The sequence below is a fragment of the Serpula lacrymans genome, assembly GCF_000218685.1.
Source record: "Serpula lacrymans var. lacrymans S7.9 unplaced genomic scaffold SERLAscaffold_6, whole genome shotgun sequence".
NCBI lineage: Eukaryota > Fungi > Basidiomycota > Agaricomycetes > Boletales > Serpulaceae > Serpula > Serpula lacrymans.
The window spans coordinates 1,948,182-1,966,946 of NW_006763295.1; the positions used below are offsets into that span (position 1 = coordinate 1,948,182).

General features: G+C 46.4%; 7 protein-coding genes across 7 annotated transcripts; 3 read left to right on the plus strand and 4 right to left on the minus strand.

The window, feature by feature from the left end:
- Positions 1–97: 97 nt before the first annotated feature.
- On the minus strand, positions 98–4,823 carry SERLADRAFT_448686 (uncharacterized protein; the record flags this gene model as incomplete). Its single annotated transcript, XM_007317810.1, has 11 exons — positions 98–640; positions 700–1,052; positions 1,102–1,306; positions 1,358–1,731; positions 1,789–1,905; positions 1,955–2,186; positions 2,251–2,589; positions 2,639–2,962; positions 3,021–3,255; positions 3,308–4,056; positions 4,119–4,823. The coding sequence occupies 11 exons, from the start codon at positions 4,821–4,823 to the stop codon at positions 521–523; spliced, it is 3,753 nt and encodes a 1,250-aa protein (XP_007317872.1).
- Positions 4,824–4,986: 163 nt separating this feature from the next.
- Positions 4,987–7,558, plus strand: SERLADRAFT_466337 (uncharacterized protein; the record flags this gene model as incomplete). Its single annotated transcript, XM_007317811.1, has 11 exons — positions 4,987–5,149; positions 5,200–5,286; positions 5,343–5,384; positions 5,445–5,472; positions 5,529–5,690; positions 5,743–5,827; positions 5,881–5,968; positions 6,017–6,083; positions 6,139–6,456; positions 6,508–7,482; positions 7,505–7,558. The coding sequence occupies 10 exons, from the start codon at positions 5,106–5,108 to the stop codon at positions 7,189–7,191; spliced, it is 1,605 nt and encodes a 534-aa protein (XP_007317873.1).
- Positions 7,559–7,788: 230 nt separating this feature from the next.
- On the minus strand, positions 7,789–8,368 carry SERLADRAFT_388174 (uncharacterized protein; the record flags this gene model as incomplete). Its single annotated transcript, XM_007317812.1, has 3 exons — positions 7,789–8,103; positions 8,163–8,191; positions 8,254–8,368. A coding segment is annotated over one exon (211 nt), but the record flags the coding sequence as incomplete, so codon positions are not given.
- A 439-nt stretch (positions 8,369–8,807) lies between these two features.
- On the plus strand, positions 8,808–10,440 carry SERLADRAFT_466343 (uncharacterized protein; the record flags this gene model as incomplete). The annotated part of the gene is made up of 7 exons (XM_007317813.1): positions 8,808–9,009; positions 9,066–9,137; positions 9,200–9,570; positions 9,627–9,644; positions 9,695–9,868; positions 9,921–10,061; positions 10,110–10,440. 7 exons carry the CDS (start codon positions 8,916–8,918, stop codon positions 10,395–10,397), a joined length of 1,158 nt encoding a protein of 385 aa, XP_007317875.1.
- A 271-nt stretch (positions 10,441–10,711) lies between these two features.
- On the minus strand, positions 10,712–13,740 carry SERLADRAFT_355829 (uncharacterized protein; the record flags this gene model as incomplete). The annotated part of the gene is made up of 20 exons (XM_007317814.1): positions 10,712–10,959; positions 11,016–11,076; positions 11,129–11,171; positions 11,229–11,309; positions 11,364–11,429; positions 11,486–11,524; positions 11,584–11,646; positions 11,706–11,725; positions 11,780–11,855; positions 11,920–12,067; positions 12,122–12,159; positions 12,212–12,346; positions 12,403–12,431; positions 12,483–12,509; positions 12,566–12,743; positions 12,796–12,833; positions 12,884–13,015; positions 13,066–13,181; positions 13,238–13,510; positions 13,563–13,740. The coding sequence occupies 19 exons, from the start codon at positions 13,463–13,465 to the stop codon at positions 10,909–10,911; spliced, it is 1,569 nt and encodes a 522-aa protein (XP_007317876.1).
- Positions 13,741–14,362: 622 nt separating this feature from the next.
- Positions 14,363–15,798, minus strand: SERLADRAFT_408024 (uncharacterized protein; the record flags this gene model as incomplete). The annotated part of the gene is made up of 4 exons (XM_007317815.1): positions 14,363–14,524; positions 14,599–15,381; positions 15,449–15,646; positions 15,712–15,798. 4 exons carry the CDS (start codon positions 15,796–15,798, stop codon positions 14,363–14,365), a joined length of 1,230 nt encoding a protein of 409 aa, XP_007317877.1.
- A 946-nt stretch (positions 15,799–16,744) lies between these two features.
- Positions 16,745–18,700, plus strand: SERLADRAFT_466353 (uncharacterized protein; the record flags this gene model as incomplete). The annotated part of the gene is made up of 8 exons (XM_007317816.1): positions 16,745–16,925; positions 16,982–17,261; positions 17,325–17,506; positions 17,568–17,845; positions 17,906–18,052; positions 18,121–18,246; positions 18,309–18,422; positions 18,477–18,700. The coding sequence occupies 8 exons, from the start codon at positions 16,826–16,828 to the stop codon at positions 18,573–18,575; spliced, it is 1,326 nt and encodes a 441-aa protein (XP_007317878.1).
- Positions 18,701–18,765: the final 65 nt, after the last annotated feature.

The following is an 18,765-nucleotide window of genomic DNA, read 5'->3' on the forward strand; positions in this document are numbered from 1 at the left end:
ACCTACATATTATATACGTCCAGCCAATTCACCGGCATTGGATCAAGGTCCATTTTCTATTCTTCAACAATTGCCAATTCCAGCCTATAATCACGCCTTGACCCAACCTACTCAAGCAAATCCCAATCAAAGTAGCGTGCCGTTCATACCAGGTGGCGGTTTGGGCAGGCGGCTGTTATCATCTATCCCAGCTTCGTGGTCGATTCCAACCATTTGCCTCTTACATTATGTTATGGAAGGTGACAATAGGGATGATGCCCACCTTTTGGCTGCCGTAGTCGCAAAGGTGCTGGGCGCTGACCGATATATATCAAGTTGGAAACAGCCTAGTAGTTGGAAGAAGGGACTATTTGGAGCATCACACGATCAAACGCTGTATGGATAAGGATGGCTTTTAGCTATGTCGCAAACCGTTTTTTTCACCAGATGATACATGATCTATAGTGCTATGCACCTACAAAAATACAAGCTGGTTTTTTGTGACAACCATCGTACATCGTAATAGCGACCCTTGCGATGCTCATTTTCTAGTAGCTATTCCAAGACGTTCCTTACCATGAGATTTTTTCTTGGCAGCTTGGTTTAATGGCAGATACGCGTAAGGATCAACGCCACCTTTTTTAACATCACCACCAGCCCTCTGCAAGTAGGGGAAATGATCAGCTCCAGCGGAAATTCAGAACAAAACATTCTACTAGCCTTTGCTTTGAATTCGTGTCCAAATTTAACCTCTGATCGTTTTTTGCTCTTCTTGCCTTTTCCGGCGTCAACATCCACCATTTCAACGTCTTCCTCAGCTTCTTGTTCTCGTCGACGTTTCTTTGTATCCTTGTTGAACTTGACGCGACCGCCAGCTCCGCGAACAAAACCGTCCACGGAAGTCAAACTTTCTCGGTATGCATTCCCAGCAATATCTCCTGCAGCCTTACGAGCACTGACTTCAATATCTGAGTCTGAGTCTTCTTCCTCTATTAACATTTTCCCTGATTCCTTGTCTGTGTTAAAACGAGCGGCATCTTGTCCTGGTTTGCGGCGTCGATTAGCGTTGGCACCTATGGTCACTGAATTAGTACAAGTCGATGTAATAATCAAGCCACATACTCGTAAGACGTGCTGCAGCTCCCTGGAGAAGATCCATCGGCTCATCATCATCTACTCGGAGCCTTACACCGTGATCAGCTTTGCGTTTAGCAGCAGCATTCGGACGTGATGTCCGCTCATCGTCGTCACTATCGTCAATTTCACTTTCGCTGCCATACAAAACGTCTTCGAATGCATCGCCAGTGGCTGCTTTCCCTTTTGGGATCTATCTCTCGACGTTAGTTGCATTGATCATATCCAGACGACGTAAACTTACCTCTTCATCTTCATCCTCCTCGTCACGAGCCTTCTTTCTCTTCGCCCTCTCTTTACGTTTCTTGATGTTGACCAACACTTTGGACGCCTGGTCTTCTCCAGCATATCTGTATACATCATTCCACCCAAATCGCCGGAGCATTCTCTCGAAAATATGCCGTACTTTTGCCTTGAAATGGTTTTTATGGTCGTGAGACCAAGCGAGCAACGCAGGGACCAAATCTTTCAGGAAAGGCCGCAAAAGGTCTGAAGACAGCGAATGTATAGCAAGTTTGATGTAACCAAGAGTGGACTTGACAATTTCGCGGTTAGTTGAAGATAGGAAAGCCAGCAGTGTAGTAAATATTTCGATCTGCATCCCATCGTTGATGGTGTCTATAGTATTATTGCAATGAGCTAAGAAGTTCAGGTAGAGGCCAACAAATGCATCACCTCTGAATTCGAATACAAGGCGTGATATGGCAGTGACAGTTGCGCTGATCATGTGGGGAGTAGCACCCGCGAGACCTCCAGCAATCATCGTCATATATTCATTCACGCTAGCTTGAGCTGTAGAAACGTCAAGTTGCTGTAGATCTTAGATATGAGAATCGCGCACCTTCGCCTTCGCTTTCTCCGTCTTCGTCCATGCCATCCATCATGTTTCTTCTTACGACACCACCCTCATTCATTTTCTTACCCATGACTACGATAAGTTCAAAAGCAGCGGTTCGTGCCTTCTCCGAAGCCTCCTTAGTACCCAAGACAGCTTCAGAGATGAGGGACGGGATGATGTGCATCGCTTCAGGAGGTATCTCTCGAACCAGCAGTGAGAGCAGGTTGAAGCGATCCTTTGAAAGACTATGAATGAGCATGCGAGATTCATATCCAATGCTAAAATGCTAAAAACACAACCTTCTTAGCAGCAGCCAAAAGACCTTCCGCCAATTCGTCCAGTCGAGATAATGTCGATTGTACTTCAACGGGCACCTTACCACTGCTCAATAGCTTGGCAAGAGTCTTGTATCCACGTTTCTGTACACCATTATCCTTGTTGCTCAAAATATCTTTGGAAAGGCAGGTCTGGAAAAGAGAAGTAGCGTCTACTTCTGATAGATGAGGGAGCAGCAGTATAAGAAGGTCCTGCGTCATGGCAGTTATACTCCCACCACCTTGCGAAGCAGGGGCACTTTGTGCATTGGCAAGATTTTGCTTGAAAAGCTCGAGGACCTTGTTATATGCTTTTGCAATTTCCTGAAAATGGTTGAACGAGATTATCCAAAACGGCTTATAAGAGACTAACCTGTTCATCAGCTATCCCAGCCCAGGCACTGATAACATCACCAACTATTCCACGGCCATCTCGATCTGCACTACTAAAGATATTGAACAATACGGCGAACCAGCTCTCGGCTTGACTTTTGAGGAATACTACATTCTGTGCGGCCTCGGCCGGACTAATCGATGTGACTTCTTCGGAAGCTCCATCCATTTCACTATCGGCTTTGGATGCTAGCGATACATTTGATTCCACGATGACTTTGAGAGCCTTTAGAATAGCCGGTCGAAGTTCTGGTTGGCCGTATAGGAGCTGTGATAGTAGTTGACAGAAAGCAGAAGTGAAGGACTGCATGGAGAACGTTGTTTAAAGAATACACTAAAAGCTACACATCGAGACCACTTACCTCTTTCAAGTCGACTGTAGCGTGACAGTAGCCAGCCAAACCGGACCAAATTTGTGAAACAAGTACGCTCCACACTTTTGCCTCTGCTTGTCTGTCTTCCATCTCGGCCTCCTGTTGTAAGTTGAACATGCGTTCGCTTAATGGGACGAAGTAAGACACGAAGTGGCCCAAGGGAGAAACATGGGGTTGTGGAAGCATGGGAAGGAGAAAAGCGCGCGGTTCTTGCCCTGCTTGTCTAAATCATAAAGGTGTCAGATGATTTAACTAAGTGCTGAATATATGCATACCGGTCAGCCGGTTCTAAGTTCAACGGAAGAACAGTGAGCAAGACTGCGGGTCCTATGTGACGCATAGCTGTGGCCAATGTGGCGTCTGCTGCTTCCTTGTGCTCAAAAGCTTTCTGTGTTCGGAGCTCCCCAACCTTTTGTATCAAAGGTATCAAAAGAAGTTCGGCAGCGGTGGGAGACTGACGGGACCCCTGTCTGAACCGCAGACGCGTTATAAGAGCAGAAATGATAACCAGGAGTTCTGGTATAGCACGAGAAAAGGCAAGGGAACCTAGCGCTTTCATAGTTTGCGATATGATTTCCTCTAGTAATGTTGATTGTATTTTTGTAGTACCTCGACCTTCAATGGCAATTGCCACCATATCCGTGGTTATACACTCTGACATCATGGTAAGCGATTCCGCTGCTGCTTTCCTGATCTGTGGTTTGTCCGACTCAAGGAAAGACCAGACTGTTTTCCATACGAGCGGTAGTTCAGTGGCCGAAGCTTGAGAGTCCGCGCCACTATAAGCCAGCATCGCGTGTCCTAAAACTTGCAGCCACGAAGGACATAGTGCAACATCAGATTTTGAAGGGATGGAAGCCAAAACGGCCTTCAATACGTCAGGTATTTGATCTACGACGTTGTTGGGCTCATCCGTGGTTGGAGCAGAAAAAAGCTCAGAAAGGATAGAGTACGCGGATTGAGATAGATATGGATTTCCAAGTCTAGGGAGTGTCAGAAGAAGAGTAGTGATGGACGGTAGTGTCTACCCATACGAACGATATTAATAAGATTATAGCAGAATCTACAGGCGCGGTAGAAACGTACAGAAGCGGGAAGCTTGAGTAGAACTGGGCGCAAAAAGGCAAGAATATGGATGGCAGACTCCGCGGCAGATGTTTCTGGAGTTTTGCCAGTTACTTTGGATTTTGAGAGGGCACCCGAGCTTGCCTCCCTTAGAGCATTTCTAACCCATTCGGCTACTCTATCAGCGTAAGGGTGGCGTGCCATAGGGCTAGGAGGGTTGGAAAGGACATCTTTGACAACATCCGCTGCTTTTTTCCGCACTTTTGGTCGCGGATCCATGCAAAGCTGCAATACAGATGCGAATGATTGCCGGACACCTTGAATGTCCAGCTGTGACCGCTCGAGTGATCGAAATATTACATTGTAGATCGACAATTGCGAACGTAACGACGGTGCATGAGCAAGGAGAGAAGGGAAAAGTGGGGCGGTCAGAGATAACAGAGTGTTGAGATTTGATCGCAAGACCGGTGAAGGGACGAAAGGAGTCACTAGAGCCAACAGATAAAGTTCTGCAGGCAAAACATCACCTTCACCCAAGGATATGTCTTTCTTTTGTAATGTTCCATCCAGCGTTGTAAGAAGTGTAGCAAAATAAGCTGTAGATGTCTTGTCGGTCTCCCGATCTTGCAAAGTAGACTCTAGGGCTTGCAGTAAGACAGCTGGTGCTTTTTGATGGGCCAAGTTCGAGGTTGTGTGAGGACGTATCTTGGATAATGCGTCCTCCATGATTATCGCAATAGATCCAAGATGAAATGATATCAGTTCACCGTCGAACGTTTGCTGCAAAAGCCTCGAGGCTTTTAAATTTCCGAGTCGCGGCTACAGCACTCAATGCAAGGCAGAAAAATTTAGTTAGATAAGCATCCCCAATGTGGAACACCTGTTCCTTGCCATGACCGTGACGTTGGGGCCCGGCAAACCATGATATAAGCTTACACAGAACTTGCTGGCAAACGTTATAACTTATCACGAACCGTTCACGACTTAAAACACGGGGGACACAGAATTATGCCCCAGGGATCTTCAACGCCTTGGTCCTATCTTCTAATTCGGTGAGCAGCACCACCCAGGATGTCTGACCCAGCTCACCAACGGGTTCCAGAATCTTGTTCCAATTTGTACTCAAGATATTTTACGGGACTATAGTTGTGGAAAATGCTGATTTAATACCAAAGACCGGACAACCATGGTCATTTTTCTCTCAGTCGTATACCTAGCCAGACAATTTTAACAGTCGTCTCACAGCATTGTATGTGCAAACCACAGTAATTCCTTGACGGACGCATTGTGAGTATAAACGCGAGTGTCTTTAGTACGTCACCCTGAGCATGAAATACTACACTTCAGGCTTCTAGTTACCTCAATTCCTATGAGTGTAAGTCTTTTCGTTCAGTCAAGAATGTCTTAGTCGTACTGACTCCCCCGTTCTAGCGACGTAACATGTTAAGGCTCACTGCCAAGGCTACACAATTTGGGCAGAGGACCTTCACTAGCTGGTTGATTGAATCCGCTGGCACTGTACCAATCAAACGAAGAAAGGACTCCGCAGATGGCACTGCTGATAATACTGAAGTGATGGAGAAACTAATGGAGGTGTGTGCGGAAAGGTTTCGTCTTATGATATGTTGACTTGAACATTATATAGGCATTGGAAATTGGCGATGCTATCTGCCTTTTCCCCGAGGGTATGAGTCGATATCATCCTACCATAGCGCCTCTAAAAACCGGAGGTCTGTGTTTCTGTATATCTTCTGTGTAATACGTCTCATAATTTATACAACAGTTGCTCGCATCGTTTCTGACGTACTGACGCGAAATCGTGATGACCCAAACTTTTCGGTTTCTATATTGACTTGCTCAGTTACTTACATGTATTTGTTTATCACTTTTTTTGAAGACAGTTTCTGACCTTTCAATAGGCACCGACAACATTTTCGCTCGGACGTTCTAGTTACTTTCAATCCCCCTATGACCTTCACTCCAAAGGTGTTTAAATTGGGTAATACCTTTATCGTTAATGCTAAATTTAAATATATTTCAGGATAATCCAGAACTTCTTGCACCTGTAAACTATGACGAGATTCGCGGCCTCACCGCCCAAATGCACCAACAAATCAGCTCTCGCACTATTGATTCCCCTTCTTGGGATCTCGTTCGGTCGGCTAGGATTGCTTCCAGGATATACGTTCCCCTTGGGACCCGCATGAGTTTAGGAGATTACGTTAGAGTAACCCGAACTTTTGTAGAAGCCTTCAAAGCTTCAGACGATGCGCAAAACAGCAAGCATATTGCTGAAGACGACCCAATTGAGTCTACCAGTGAAGATTTGGAGCTTAATCAGTTGCGATATGATTTGCGGGTGCGATTCTTACCTGCATAGTCCCCTTGCCGTGCTCACGATTATGTCTAGGACTACCAAGACCAGCTAGTACGATGGGGCATCAAAGACGATCGTATCCGTCGACCTCTTTCTCGGCGAGTCATTCTATCAAGAATCATAATCCGTTTATCTTGGTTTTCGTTCCTTTTCGTTATTTCTCTCCCTGGCCTAGCCTTGTGGACACCCGTATTCGCAGCCACCTTCTATGCTGTGCATAATTTCAAGAAGAGTGGCCCGATCTGGGATACATGGGATGAGATTGCACAATACAAACTCATCTATGGTCTCATTTCGGGTCTATGCGTATGGTTCGGCTCTGTCCTTCTCACTCTGCCATTTGCTTGGATAACTATATTCTTGGTGCCCTTGTTGATGTGGATGACTCTGCGCTGGCTTGAAGACGCAGTGTCGGCATTCCGTGCATTCACTGCGCTGGTTCGGCTGCTAAGGGTAGGAACATCTACTCTCAAACGCATGAGGGTGAGGAGACAAAATCTACATGGACGTATAATGAATTTAGCTGTCAAGACGCTTGGTTTACCTGCCGACCCCGAGGTATATTTCCTTGAAAGTGGAGGAAAGGAGAAAGGTCGAGTTCGGGGGAGATGGGAGAGCAGCGCGAAGTACTTTTCAGTGAGGAGGCGACGAAAGAGAGATTGGAATGAGACTCTTCGCTTATATGATAAGGTGGATTATCCAGAGGAAGGGCAATGACGACATTCACTGTAGGCGGTTTGAACGTTGAATATCGAATAAGAGGCAACATTTCAGTTAATTATGGGCAAAGTGCTAGCCAAATTGTCCGACAACATAGCGAATAGGAATTAATATACATCGCGTGCCAAAAAAGAGAGAGAAAGAGAGAAAGATACTCGTGTCTACGGGAGTGAAATTTGATAAAGCTGAGGAGAGTGCTATAAAAATCATGGCGTCAAGGTCGTAAGCATATTTGGAGAGGTATTATCCCAGTATAGGCTGATATGCTCTGTTGCCTGCAGCCCATTTGTGACCCCTATCCGCCGACACGCCTGTGACGATGACTCCAAATCCTACCAAAATCCCGACTACCCAAGATATCGTGTTCAACACGTACCCCGTGCCTGCAAACCGTGTCAGATGCTATAGTTGAAATTTCGGAATACGACTCACCAGGTCTGGCATACTCGAACGAAGGGTAACGAGCAGTTCGATACAACTCGGTGACAACAGCAAATGTGATGATTTGAAAAGCAACTAGTGATTGATCAGCAAGGGGCCGCATACAGTGGGTGAATGACTGCGTGAAAGATACCATGTAAAAGAACAAGACCCGCAACAGCCCTCCACACGCGTCTCCTTCGAGAGTGGGTACTGACGCCTATTAATAGGGAAACCAAGGCCAAGGCGGCGAAGCCTATGCCCAACTCGGTAGAATACTGCGCACTGGTCCAGGCAGCGCAAAAGAAACGATTTTCGTCGTCACAGCTATCGCTAACAGAGCGAGGGAACGGTCGGCACTCGTAATCTGTATATTCGAACCCGCCATTGCCTGGGCCAGGAATCTTGACCACCTGACGTTCGCACCTTTCCATCAAGCCGTAGCGAACGGTGACTTTTGCGTTCAAGATTTCATAGCTTGTAGTGAGCCTTTGAATTCAAAGAGGTGTCAGAACAGAACTCGCTAAAAAGACTGCTCGTTGGCGAACCAGTCCGAACGGCGTGAGGATACGATGTTCTGGGAGTTTCAAAACACCATTTCAGCGTGCAAACGAGACGGCGGTAATGGATTCGACTCACAATGACCAGAATGGCTACCACAGCAAAGAAAGTGAGGACGTAGGACGTTTTCCTCATCGTGGTCCTTGAGGGAAAAAAAATGGTGCTCAGGTTCGCTTTTATGAGTGGTAAATCTGAATTGCTTGTGCTCCACCTGAAGTCGTTTCAACCGCCCTGCGTAACCATTACGTAATAATACATCTTTGGAAACAGCTCCTTTTAGTATTTTATCGCTCAAACCATTTGCTAAGATCAGACTTCTGGGTCTGATCTTAAGCCAAGTGCGATAGCTTCTGTCCATATTTATATCTGTGGTTCCAGTATTATCCACCTATCATGTGTTGGCGTGGAAAAAGAGGGTCCAGTCTATTTTGCTATTTGCTCACAGAAGAACGTGCCATGATGGGGCCCCCTGAAAGGTAACTAAACTGAGGGATATCTGCTCTTATCTTTGCCCGATAAGCAAATGCAAGGGGGATCCAGTCAAACTTGTAAATTTCGTGTGGCGATCTGGTATGGTTTCACCACATAGCATTACGCTCTGAATTCTGACAAGGTCTCATATTTCCAGTGGCGGCGGTATCAGTGGTCTATGCCTTGCCGTCGCACTTTCAAGACAGCCAAAGATCCAGGTAGACCTGTATGAAGCTGCAGATCGCTTCAAAGAGATCGGGGCCGGAGTCATGATCTGGTCAAAGACGTGGAAGGTACTTGAACTACTTGGATTAGCAAATGAATTCGCAGAAGTAGCCCATGCTCCACCGGATGGTTCTCTTGGTAAGTGTAATAGATGACGTTTGCAGGCGCTTCGTACTTTACTCTCCGTCCGTAAGGCGTCGCCTTCGATTTCAGAAGGTCTGATAACCCCGAAGAAGGTTTTCGCTTTCATCTTGCCGAAATGCCCTGTAAGCTCATCTCAAATTCGTCATTCAGCTAGTATAGTTACTCAGAGCATGGATACATTGAGATGGTTGCATTCGTTTCCATCGAGCACATTTTCTAGATGTATTTGTTGAACATATACCCGAGGGCGTAGCGCATTTTGGCAAAAGACTGACGTCTTTCACTCGCGGTAGCTCACAGGAGCCCCTGACTCTCCAGTTTGCAGATGGCTCTAACGCCTCCTGCGATCTTCTTGTCGGCTGCGATGGCATCAAATCTCTAGTTCGAGCGCAATTATTCAAAGAACTCGCCATCCAAGAAAGTCGATCAGACTTTCTCGGTTTTATCGAGCCTGTGTGGAGCGGCACAATAGCTTACAGGGGGTTGATACCGGTTCATCGCCTATCCGAGCACAATGGTGATGAGAAACACAGAACGATCGATAGTCCGATGATGGTGAGTGTATTGTTGGCACGTATCTGCTTTTCTTACTTCTAAATGGGTAAAAATAGTACTGTGGAAATAGCAAAGTATATTCTACTCTTCCTTACCTTCCCGTTATCTGATGGCTCGAGAGTAGCATGTCGTCAGTTATTCAATATCAAAAGGGGACATAGTAAACGTTGTTGCCTTTTCGTCTCAACCTGACAAGGACGGTACTCATTACGATGGTCCCTGGGTGACGGACTGCACGCAGGAGGAGTTTCTTCAGTGTTATGCTGGTTGGGAACCTGAAGTAGAAACCATGCTCAAAGTCATCATTCACCATGCGCATACAAATATGTTATGCTTACAATTTAATACAGTGCATCGAAAAACCATCACGATGGGCAATACATCACCTCGAGCCTCTTCCCTTCTACGTGAAGGATAACATAGCCTTGATCGGAGATGCTGCTCATGCCATGACTCCTCACTTAGGTGCTGGGGCTGGTCAGGCTATCGAGGTAATAATTCGCGTCATTGCTTTTAGTGCGCTAATCGTTCTCTCCCAGGACGCTTTCCTTCTCGCTTCTCTCCTGGGACATCCATCTGTCCAACGCCTCAATATGTCCTCTGCTCTCAAAGCTTACGAAAATATCAGGTTACCTTTAGCCACCCGCGTCCAACTTGGCTCTTCGGAAGCGGGTCGCAAGTATGAGTTTGATAGCAAGCTGGGTGCTAACTATGCAAAATTAATTCCAGAAATCGATGGTCAGTGGGATTGGGTATGGGAAACATCCCCAGAGGAAGATGTTGAGCAAGCGTTGGCGCTGATGTCGCAGTATCAGCATGCCCCATAGTGGGTACAACTTAGTAGAATTGACAAATTAAGAGAAAAGAACATTGACTTACACGGACAAAGTGGCTTATAATGATCTAAATATTCGAATAATGCAAGGTCCTTGTCGATTAGTGGTTAAATCATCACGTTGTGGCAAGTTCATAACCGTGAGGCCGGAAGTTCGAATCCTCCCAAGGACACGTCTTTTTGATTGTTTTTGTTTTGGATCTTCGCATCGCTACGTATGTCTTTCCTTATTGAGTGTTAAGTGGTAAGCTGCCTGCCAATTATTTTTTTTGGTGTAATACTAGGTCGGATGTCAAGCGGACAAGGTGTTTGGTTACGCCTTTTTGCTGAAACTGACTACTGATTGGCCAATAAATCGGGACTTCGGTCACACAACTTGGTACATGAGTTACACGAAAATATGATACATGGTAGCAAGCTAAACGTCTCAGTGTAACGTTTACAGTCAGGGAAGACCGATAAACGAGCATAATGATTCAGACCAGACACACGATCCACCAAAATTAGACTCGAGGTATGCCCTGTACAACTTGAGGGTACGTCTGGGCGATCATCTATATTAAAGTGTCAAATCTGAGTCAGGGGGCCGAAGGAGGAGAGCTGTACTCACAGCGAACAACTCTGGTGCACGTATCTCCATGACTTGTGGGTCCTCACCGAGCCCAACGAAACTAAAGATAGCTGTAAGCTGGCTGGTGTCATAAGAGAGAAGGGCCTCCTTACATCGTTGAGACACCAGCTTCAAGGGCGCAAGAAAGAGTCAAAGCTATGTGAGATGTGAACACCATGAATAACGAGACACCTCATAAGATATTGGACGTACAACATGAAATCCCGATCAAGAACGCAAATAGCAACACTGGTGCAGTATATTGCCCATCTGCATTATATGACGGATGTGTGACTGTAGTGAAAAATCAAGTTAGACACCGGGTATAACATCGTGAATCATACGCACAGCGTAGGTAAAGGTAAGCGAACAAGGAGCATAGTAAGCCAATAGCATATGCTCCCCAGGTGAGTGCTAAGAGCAATGGTTAACAGCTGCTAAAATGTAGTTGATCTACCAAAAATACTCACTCATGCTAATCAAAGAATCGTTGACAAGAGCATCAATTCCTAGAGTAGAGAACGTCAGGCATCATCATCATCTAGATAAATTGAGCAGGGCAACCAACCTCGGTCTTTGAACAACCTCCACGTATCCTTAGCTGCGCGGACGTAAGGCTTGCCGTACAAGGCTAAGTTGGAGAATTCAATAATCAAGTAGCAAATCGAAATACGGGCGTTTAATGCTCACCGATTTCAATGTAAGCATATCTGCCCGACAAGCCATGTTAATGAATGAAAAGGAACGGGATAACATACACCTACTTGTTGAAATACTGCACCATGTTGTCTATACAGCCTATGAAACATTCGGCGCAGCAAGCCAAGCAAGCTTCGACGGCTATACAAAATAGAAATAAGTTGTCCACATTCAGTCCTAAAACATAGCATGGAGGTACACGCACGTTGCCCATCAGCATCTGCATTATTCCTCGCAGCATTCAAAAGTATTCTCAGTAACTCCAAAATAGTGACGATGAGCGAGCCGAAGGCGATAGATCCGAGGGAGAGGGAGGATGCTCGGGCGAACGCAGAGAGTGTAGGATGCTTGGGCTATACATATCGTACTTAGCTGCTGAGCTACACCAAGAGGGAAGAGCCTCCTACCATTTCGCCCTGTTGACGGGGACCAAAGTAGTACCAGCCTAAACATAATTTATATGTCTTCATCCACGAAAAGGGTCAATATGGACTTACATCCAAAAGGACCACCGGCAAGCGTGGCTAATGCAACGTTGCTAATAACTTGCGACGTCCAAAGGAAAGAAAAGGCCTCGAAGAAAATGAGCCCGGCTACTTTAGCGGATGAGCAAGATGTTCCATCGTTACATGCTATCAAGGCAAAGGGTTAGAACAAAGCCAAGAAAACCACACCACGGGAGACTAACATGGGTTTCCAGGTGTGAATTTGGCATATCTGTGTCATAAGTCAGACTTTTGTCACAAATGAAGAGTCTGGTATACTTACGTAGCAATCGCGGTAAAGGTAAACCAGCTGTGGGGTAGGTTCAATAAAACTGGAGAGCGTTCTCTGTTTAATTGAAACCTTACACGCTTAGAGCAGCTTGCAGAATGAGAGCCATGAACGCAACGAAGTAAACGCTTGTATGGTGTTTTGCGACGTCCATCACCACTTGCAATAAAAGAGATGCGAGGGGAATGCGAGACCTATACCCCCAGTAGGAGAATATAGAGAGCAAGGCTATCACCGTGAAAATGATAGCTCCAGCTGGGACAAACCTCGTCAATTATCAACATGAACGGAAACAATGTAAACTTACAATAGAACTTGGTGATCCAGTAATAGACGCATATTCCACTGGTAAATGATGTAAATTATGAGGCACAAAGATTGACATGCAAACATACATGTTGAGCAGAATTGAGAGAATGAGTGTGATGTGCATGATGAATCTCGTAAATAATCGCGCGAGTAAGAGATATACAGAAGAGAGCAGTAATCCAGCTGCTGTCACAAGTAATAACAGATACACAGTATGCCTGGTCACTTGTCAGAGACAGCATTAGGAACAAAGACGAAATAATAGTACCAGTTGAGTGTCACAGAGCTGCCAGTATGTGAACCATCGCCCAACCCTCCACCAAGACCACCACTGGATATCCACTGTGATATTACGATACCAGATAGCGCAGCAAAACCTAGTAACTACATCATATGTGGCTTCAGCGATCTGCATGTTAGACAGGGGGTAAAACACATACCTGCAGTACGAAGAGAATCAAGAAGGCTACATCATTGACTTTTTTCTTCGGTTTAAATCGGTCGTCTTCGTAAGGAGATTTGGTATCTGGATATGTCGGTGGGTATGGCGGGTGGTTTGGAGGGGGTGCATAAGGTTGGGAGACGCCTGGCGCAAACCTTTCCTGTACGCCACTAACTGGTTGGTAGCCTTGACCGCTACCCCATTGATCTTTATTCCACTCTGTCATTCTCTGGATACGTCAAAAAATCGTGGATGGTCGCAGACGCTGAAACTTGAAAAGGAGGTGAGCCTTAAATACTGTGCTAAATGATGCAAAAACAGACCTGTGACTGACTCGGATGTATCTTGTTTCAAGTTCGAAGTTGTTCAACTGTTGGTCGTAAAGGTGATTCGAAACGCGGGAGCAGCAGGCTAAGCAGTGTTATATTGTGGGTGAATCTGTGATCCGAACAGCAGCATACTCCAACCTGCAGGTGTTGGCTTAGGCGCCATTCCGACTTCAGAAGTAAGCATGCCTCGGCAAAAACTGAATTACTTTACATGCACAATTACGTCAATGCTTAACGGCATTTGTAATGGAACCTCATGTTTCTGAGTACGTTCAATTAAACGGAACCCACCCAGTCAGACCAAACTACTGATATGACAGTCGATATCAGCAAACGACCCACTATATATCAGTATATAACCCACCATCCCCCGAGTGCATCAGCGACGGAACCAAATATAAAGCGGTGCGATAGTAAAATCCAACAATTGGATCAATAATGTGGATGCATATGATGAAACTGCGATGATCAGGCAACCTGAGGCGCGCCACACTTAACTTGAATCATGTCCATAGCCTGTTAAACAAGATGTATTCTACAGTATATCATGATCATCGTTGCTACAGGCATATGATACGTATATAAGGGCACAGATAGAGTTATGAACAGATGGCAGAAAACGGGGCGTGTGGACAAGGTGCTGACGATGAGTACAATAAATGACCGTACAGAGAAACAAGCATAGTCAACTTGAAATCAAAGCCAAAGAATTGAAACCGAGGATGATCACAAATTATGGGGCTGGAAATTATGATATGTACATGATCATGGACGAGACGACTTGCGTCATAGTCTCAACGTGAGGACTTGTTTTTGAAGCGCACGACCATGACTGTTACATTGTCGTTAGTCTGCCGAGCAAGAGCGTGATTGACGAGTGCTTGACTAGCTTCCTGTGCATCTTCCATGTGACGAACAAGATCGATGGCGCCTTGATCACCAGTGATATCCCATAGCTGTTTTAAGTATATATATATATATCAGTACATGAAACATCAGCCACGAGAATCGAAGTCATGTGTGAACTCACACCATCGCAAGCCAAAATCAGAAACTCGTCCTCGTCGCAAAGCTCTGTCTCAGTGGTGTAAGGCGATCCCACGACAAATTCCTTCATCGATGAATCGCCCAAGCTCCGGGTCACTGCCAGCACGCCGTTCACTCGTCCGCTGAGAACGAAGCCACCGGCGTCTGTTATCCTCTTTGCTTCCTGTTTGTCGGACCCCTTGTGATCGTATGTCAATCGCACAGCTTTGCCTGCACGACACAGAACTCCACGTGCATCGCCAGCATTTGCACTATAAAGAACGCGTCGTGCGGTTGTGGGTGGTACAATCGCGGAAGTTCCATTGACTTGGTGTGTGTTTGCAGCAGGCGAGGTATTGCTAGGCGAAACAGAGCGCGGTGTAGTGGGAGACGTCGAGCGTGCTGGAGAGGCACCGCCCAGATTTTTGAGAGCTCTCGCTATTCGGCTCCCATTAGTTTTCTTAGATTTAGTTGCCTTTTTGTCCTTCGAAGAAGCTTCCTCGCTAGACTCTGCGCTATGACTGTCAGAAGCACTCGCGTTGTCGCTCTTCCCTTCTTGAAAGGATACTGGGGAACCGGCGGATTCCCGAGAGTCAGTGATAAATGACTGGTGCCCATCAGCATCCTCAATACGCAGGAATGCGGTTACAGCAGTGCATCCAGAATGGATCTTGCCCTGGGAATCTTCGCACATGCGAGAGATGCGAGTGTCTACACCATGAAATGTCTGATTCAAAACATCAGGGATAGCAGCCCCAGGCGATGAGCGAAGAGTGTCCAGCAGATACTGCAAATGATAAGGGGCGCGTCAATATCACTTCATAGATGAGCTGAGGACGGTGGCCTGATTGTACCTCGTGGAAATGAGCCCCGCACCACTCAGCGGCATGTTTACCAGCATGACCGTCGAACACGGCGAAGAAGCCTTGACCTCTTACTCCAGCATAGTCGACGACGAATGAATGGGCATCTTCCATAGATCGCCTTGAACCCTTATCTTCAGAAACACCGACTTGGTACGCGGCATTTTGTGCAGAGTGTCGGTTTAGGATCTGATGGTAAGCGCCACGGAGATGGATGAGATGAGAGTAAGATATATGAGATGGCTCCAACGTACACCATAAGTTTCAACTCCTTCGGCCGTAGTAATCGACTTGGAGCGCGCGTTTGGGGACTCTGAGAACCGTGGAGTTGTAGGATGCATGTGGGGAAGAGCAGGGTTAGAGTCCAAATTAGATGAAGCCCTTTATATATTCCGTGATCAATGGCGCGTTCTGGTCAGGGAGATGTGCGCTTGATCAGATCAAGCTTACCGTGACAATGAGTTGGAAGACGTCTGGTGGATGGTTGCCGTGTTTGCTACATGATTACGACAACATATCATCAAGTGAGCACACTGATCAGCCGCAAATGGTAATATCCGGTTCGCTCACTCTCTGGATTGTTGTGCTGCACGGTTTGGATTTCTGGCATAAGTTGCCAGCGACTATGTCTCAAAAAGCGAAAGAAAAGCGGATAGAAAGATGGAGCGAACTCGAGTGATGCAGACTGCGAGTGTCAGATGGAGTTCTTATAATGGAGCTCAGACTATCCTGCCACACAAGCCACCGCCGGCGCCGAATCCGGCCTGGTCACATGGCCTGGCATCACTTTTATGGCACAATCACGGTCGTTGTCGGGCATGCAACTGATTGTTAGAAGCGCTCGTGTAGAACAAGACAAAAAATAGAGAACAAAAAAACAAAAAACAAATCTATGTAGGTTGCCAATGTCTCACTACAATCTATTCTATAAACTATGTATACGACAAGGCCAGCCAGTCGAGGCCAGGCAGAGGCAAGTGGTTTTCATTTTCGGCCTTGGATCGGGAGCTGTGACATAATAGTATGGGACAGCGTCGGAGTGCCTTCTGCGTAGCACAAGCTGTAAAACAATCGTGACCATTTCCTAGGAGCACAACTGGTGTGTTATTGTTGTCATTCAGCACATCGGCGACCACGTTCTCGATGTGACTCGACACGAGAACCACAGCAGCGGCGTGCAAATGCACTGGCCGTACCGTACGGGCGTGAGGGTTTCCAGTGAGACCGGGCCACGTGGTTACGGCAGTTTCCGGTAGAGTAAACAAGTGTGAGGTAGATTGTCAGATTACTAGCCAGCCAGCACTTTCACCTTCAGCCGGGACTCATCTGTGTTATCCACGCTTTTTCGATTGTCTCGAAAACCTGTGGATGTCTCAGCAATCAGCCGCGCCTAAGCCTTCGTTGCAGGGGGTCAGAATAAAAGCCAGAAAGGGAGCCGTGAAAGCTCACGCAAAGCACGAACCGTCAAGTTTGTATCTTTCGTCTCTGCCAGCTGGTGACATCCGTTCTCAGTTCTCCTTTCAGTCTTCAGAGACCAGTTATACAAACATCTCGAAACCGTACCAGAAGGCGATTTTGATTCTTTTGCCACAAAACTAGTCCAAGCAGGTTCAACTCTCGAATTTCTCAAATATGCAGACGCTCTTTTCGAAATCGTCCTCGTTGGCGGTCTCATCCAGCCTGGAGGCAGCTACGTTGATGATGGTGCACCGACTTCTCCCTTCACCATCTTCAGCGCAAAGGAGCCTGTGGAGGTGGATGACGTGAAAAGATACATCGAAGTCCTTAATAAACTTATCAGAAGGCATGTTTGAACCACACGACGATATTTTGTCGAGCTTGAAAAAACTGACTTGGTATCCCTTAGATACAAATATCTTCAGAAACCTCTTGAGGAGTCTTCCCTCCCAGGCCTTCTGCAGTACATCCACCGCTGGTCTCCTGCGCAGAAAGACAAGCTGTCTACTGCGACTGGCCTTTTGATGTCTCAAGGCCTTGCAAATGCATCGTGCCTTCAGAGTTTGACAAAGGACCATCTGGTGAAAAATGGCAAGCTTGTTTGACTCTATGCTGTCATCCCTGCAGATCGTTAACTGTCTATACTCTTCAGATGTGTCTGTAAGCGTCGTAACCACCATTTTCCGTTGCTATCTATTGGACCAATCCATGGATCATCTCTCGGGCACCTTGAAGCGTGGAGGGATCAAAGATATTCTCGCATTCTTCCCGCCCAACAGGCGCTCCGCTAAACTCTTGGACGAGCACTTCAAGAAAGAAGGTCTCCCTCAGGTCGCAGAGTGGTACGCCAAAAAACAATACGCCGTTGTCAAGGAAGGCATCGTGTCGGAATTGAAGGAGTTGTCTGACCATGGAGAACCTCCTGAAGCGGTATGTATATGTATATCTTGTGCGCATATAAGCCTCCTGACAGATGTCGTCCCCCCTTAGATCATTGCCGCCATCCATAGCAAACAGGAAGAACTCCCGTTGCCTGAGACAGAGCTGATACAATGTATCTGGCAGGGTCTCATTGCTTCGGTCGATTGGAGCGCCCGCCCGGATCAAATTGAAGGTCTCGCTCTTCGAGAAGTAGGAGTATGTCCTCTTTCCCCAACCAACCCCCCCCTTCCACCGCCATACTAACTAACAATACTCGGACCTAGAAATTCTCTACGATCCTCGAGCCGTTCTGCAAGGGGCCGAAGATCGAGGTCGCACTGATCAACGTCGTTCAAGTGTATTGTTACGAAGACACGCGCATTATGAAAGCGTTTCCGCAGATATTGAAGGTCGGCCTCGTGTTTTCTCACCAGTCCATCCCGCTCGTTGTGCTGACTGTTGCATCATCTAGGTTTTGTATAATAAGGATTGTATTACCGATCAAGCCATCATATACTGGTACCAGAAGGGCTCGAAGCCACAGGGTAGACAGCATTTCTTGAAGAGTACGGAGGCTCTTGTCAAGGTGAGGTTGTTTATCAAAGACAAGTCTTACCACTTCTAACTCCCGCCATTCAGTTTTTGCAAGAACAAGAGAGCGACGATGACGATGACGAATAGACATGCGGTGTTCCCAGATTATTACGTTCATGTTACGTTCATGTACAATTTGCAATAGCCATGACTACAGTGTAATGTTGCTATGTATTAACCTGGAGTTTTCTTCTTCTTCCAATTGATAAACAAAATATATCATTGTCTTTACTGTGTATACAGACGCACAAACGTAGTTAATATTATGCACAAACAAAACCTAGCAAGCAAAATGAACAGCGACATTATCTATAAAGCGCAGACACACCCTCTCT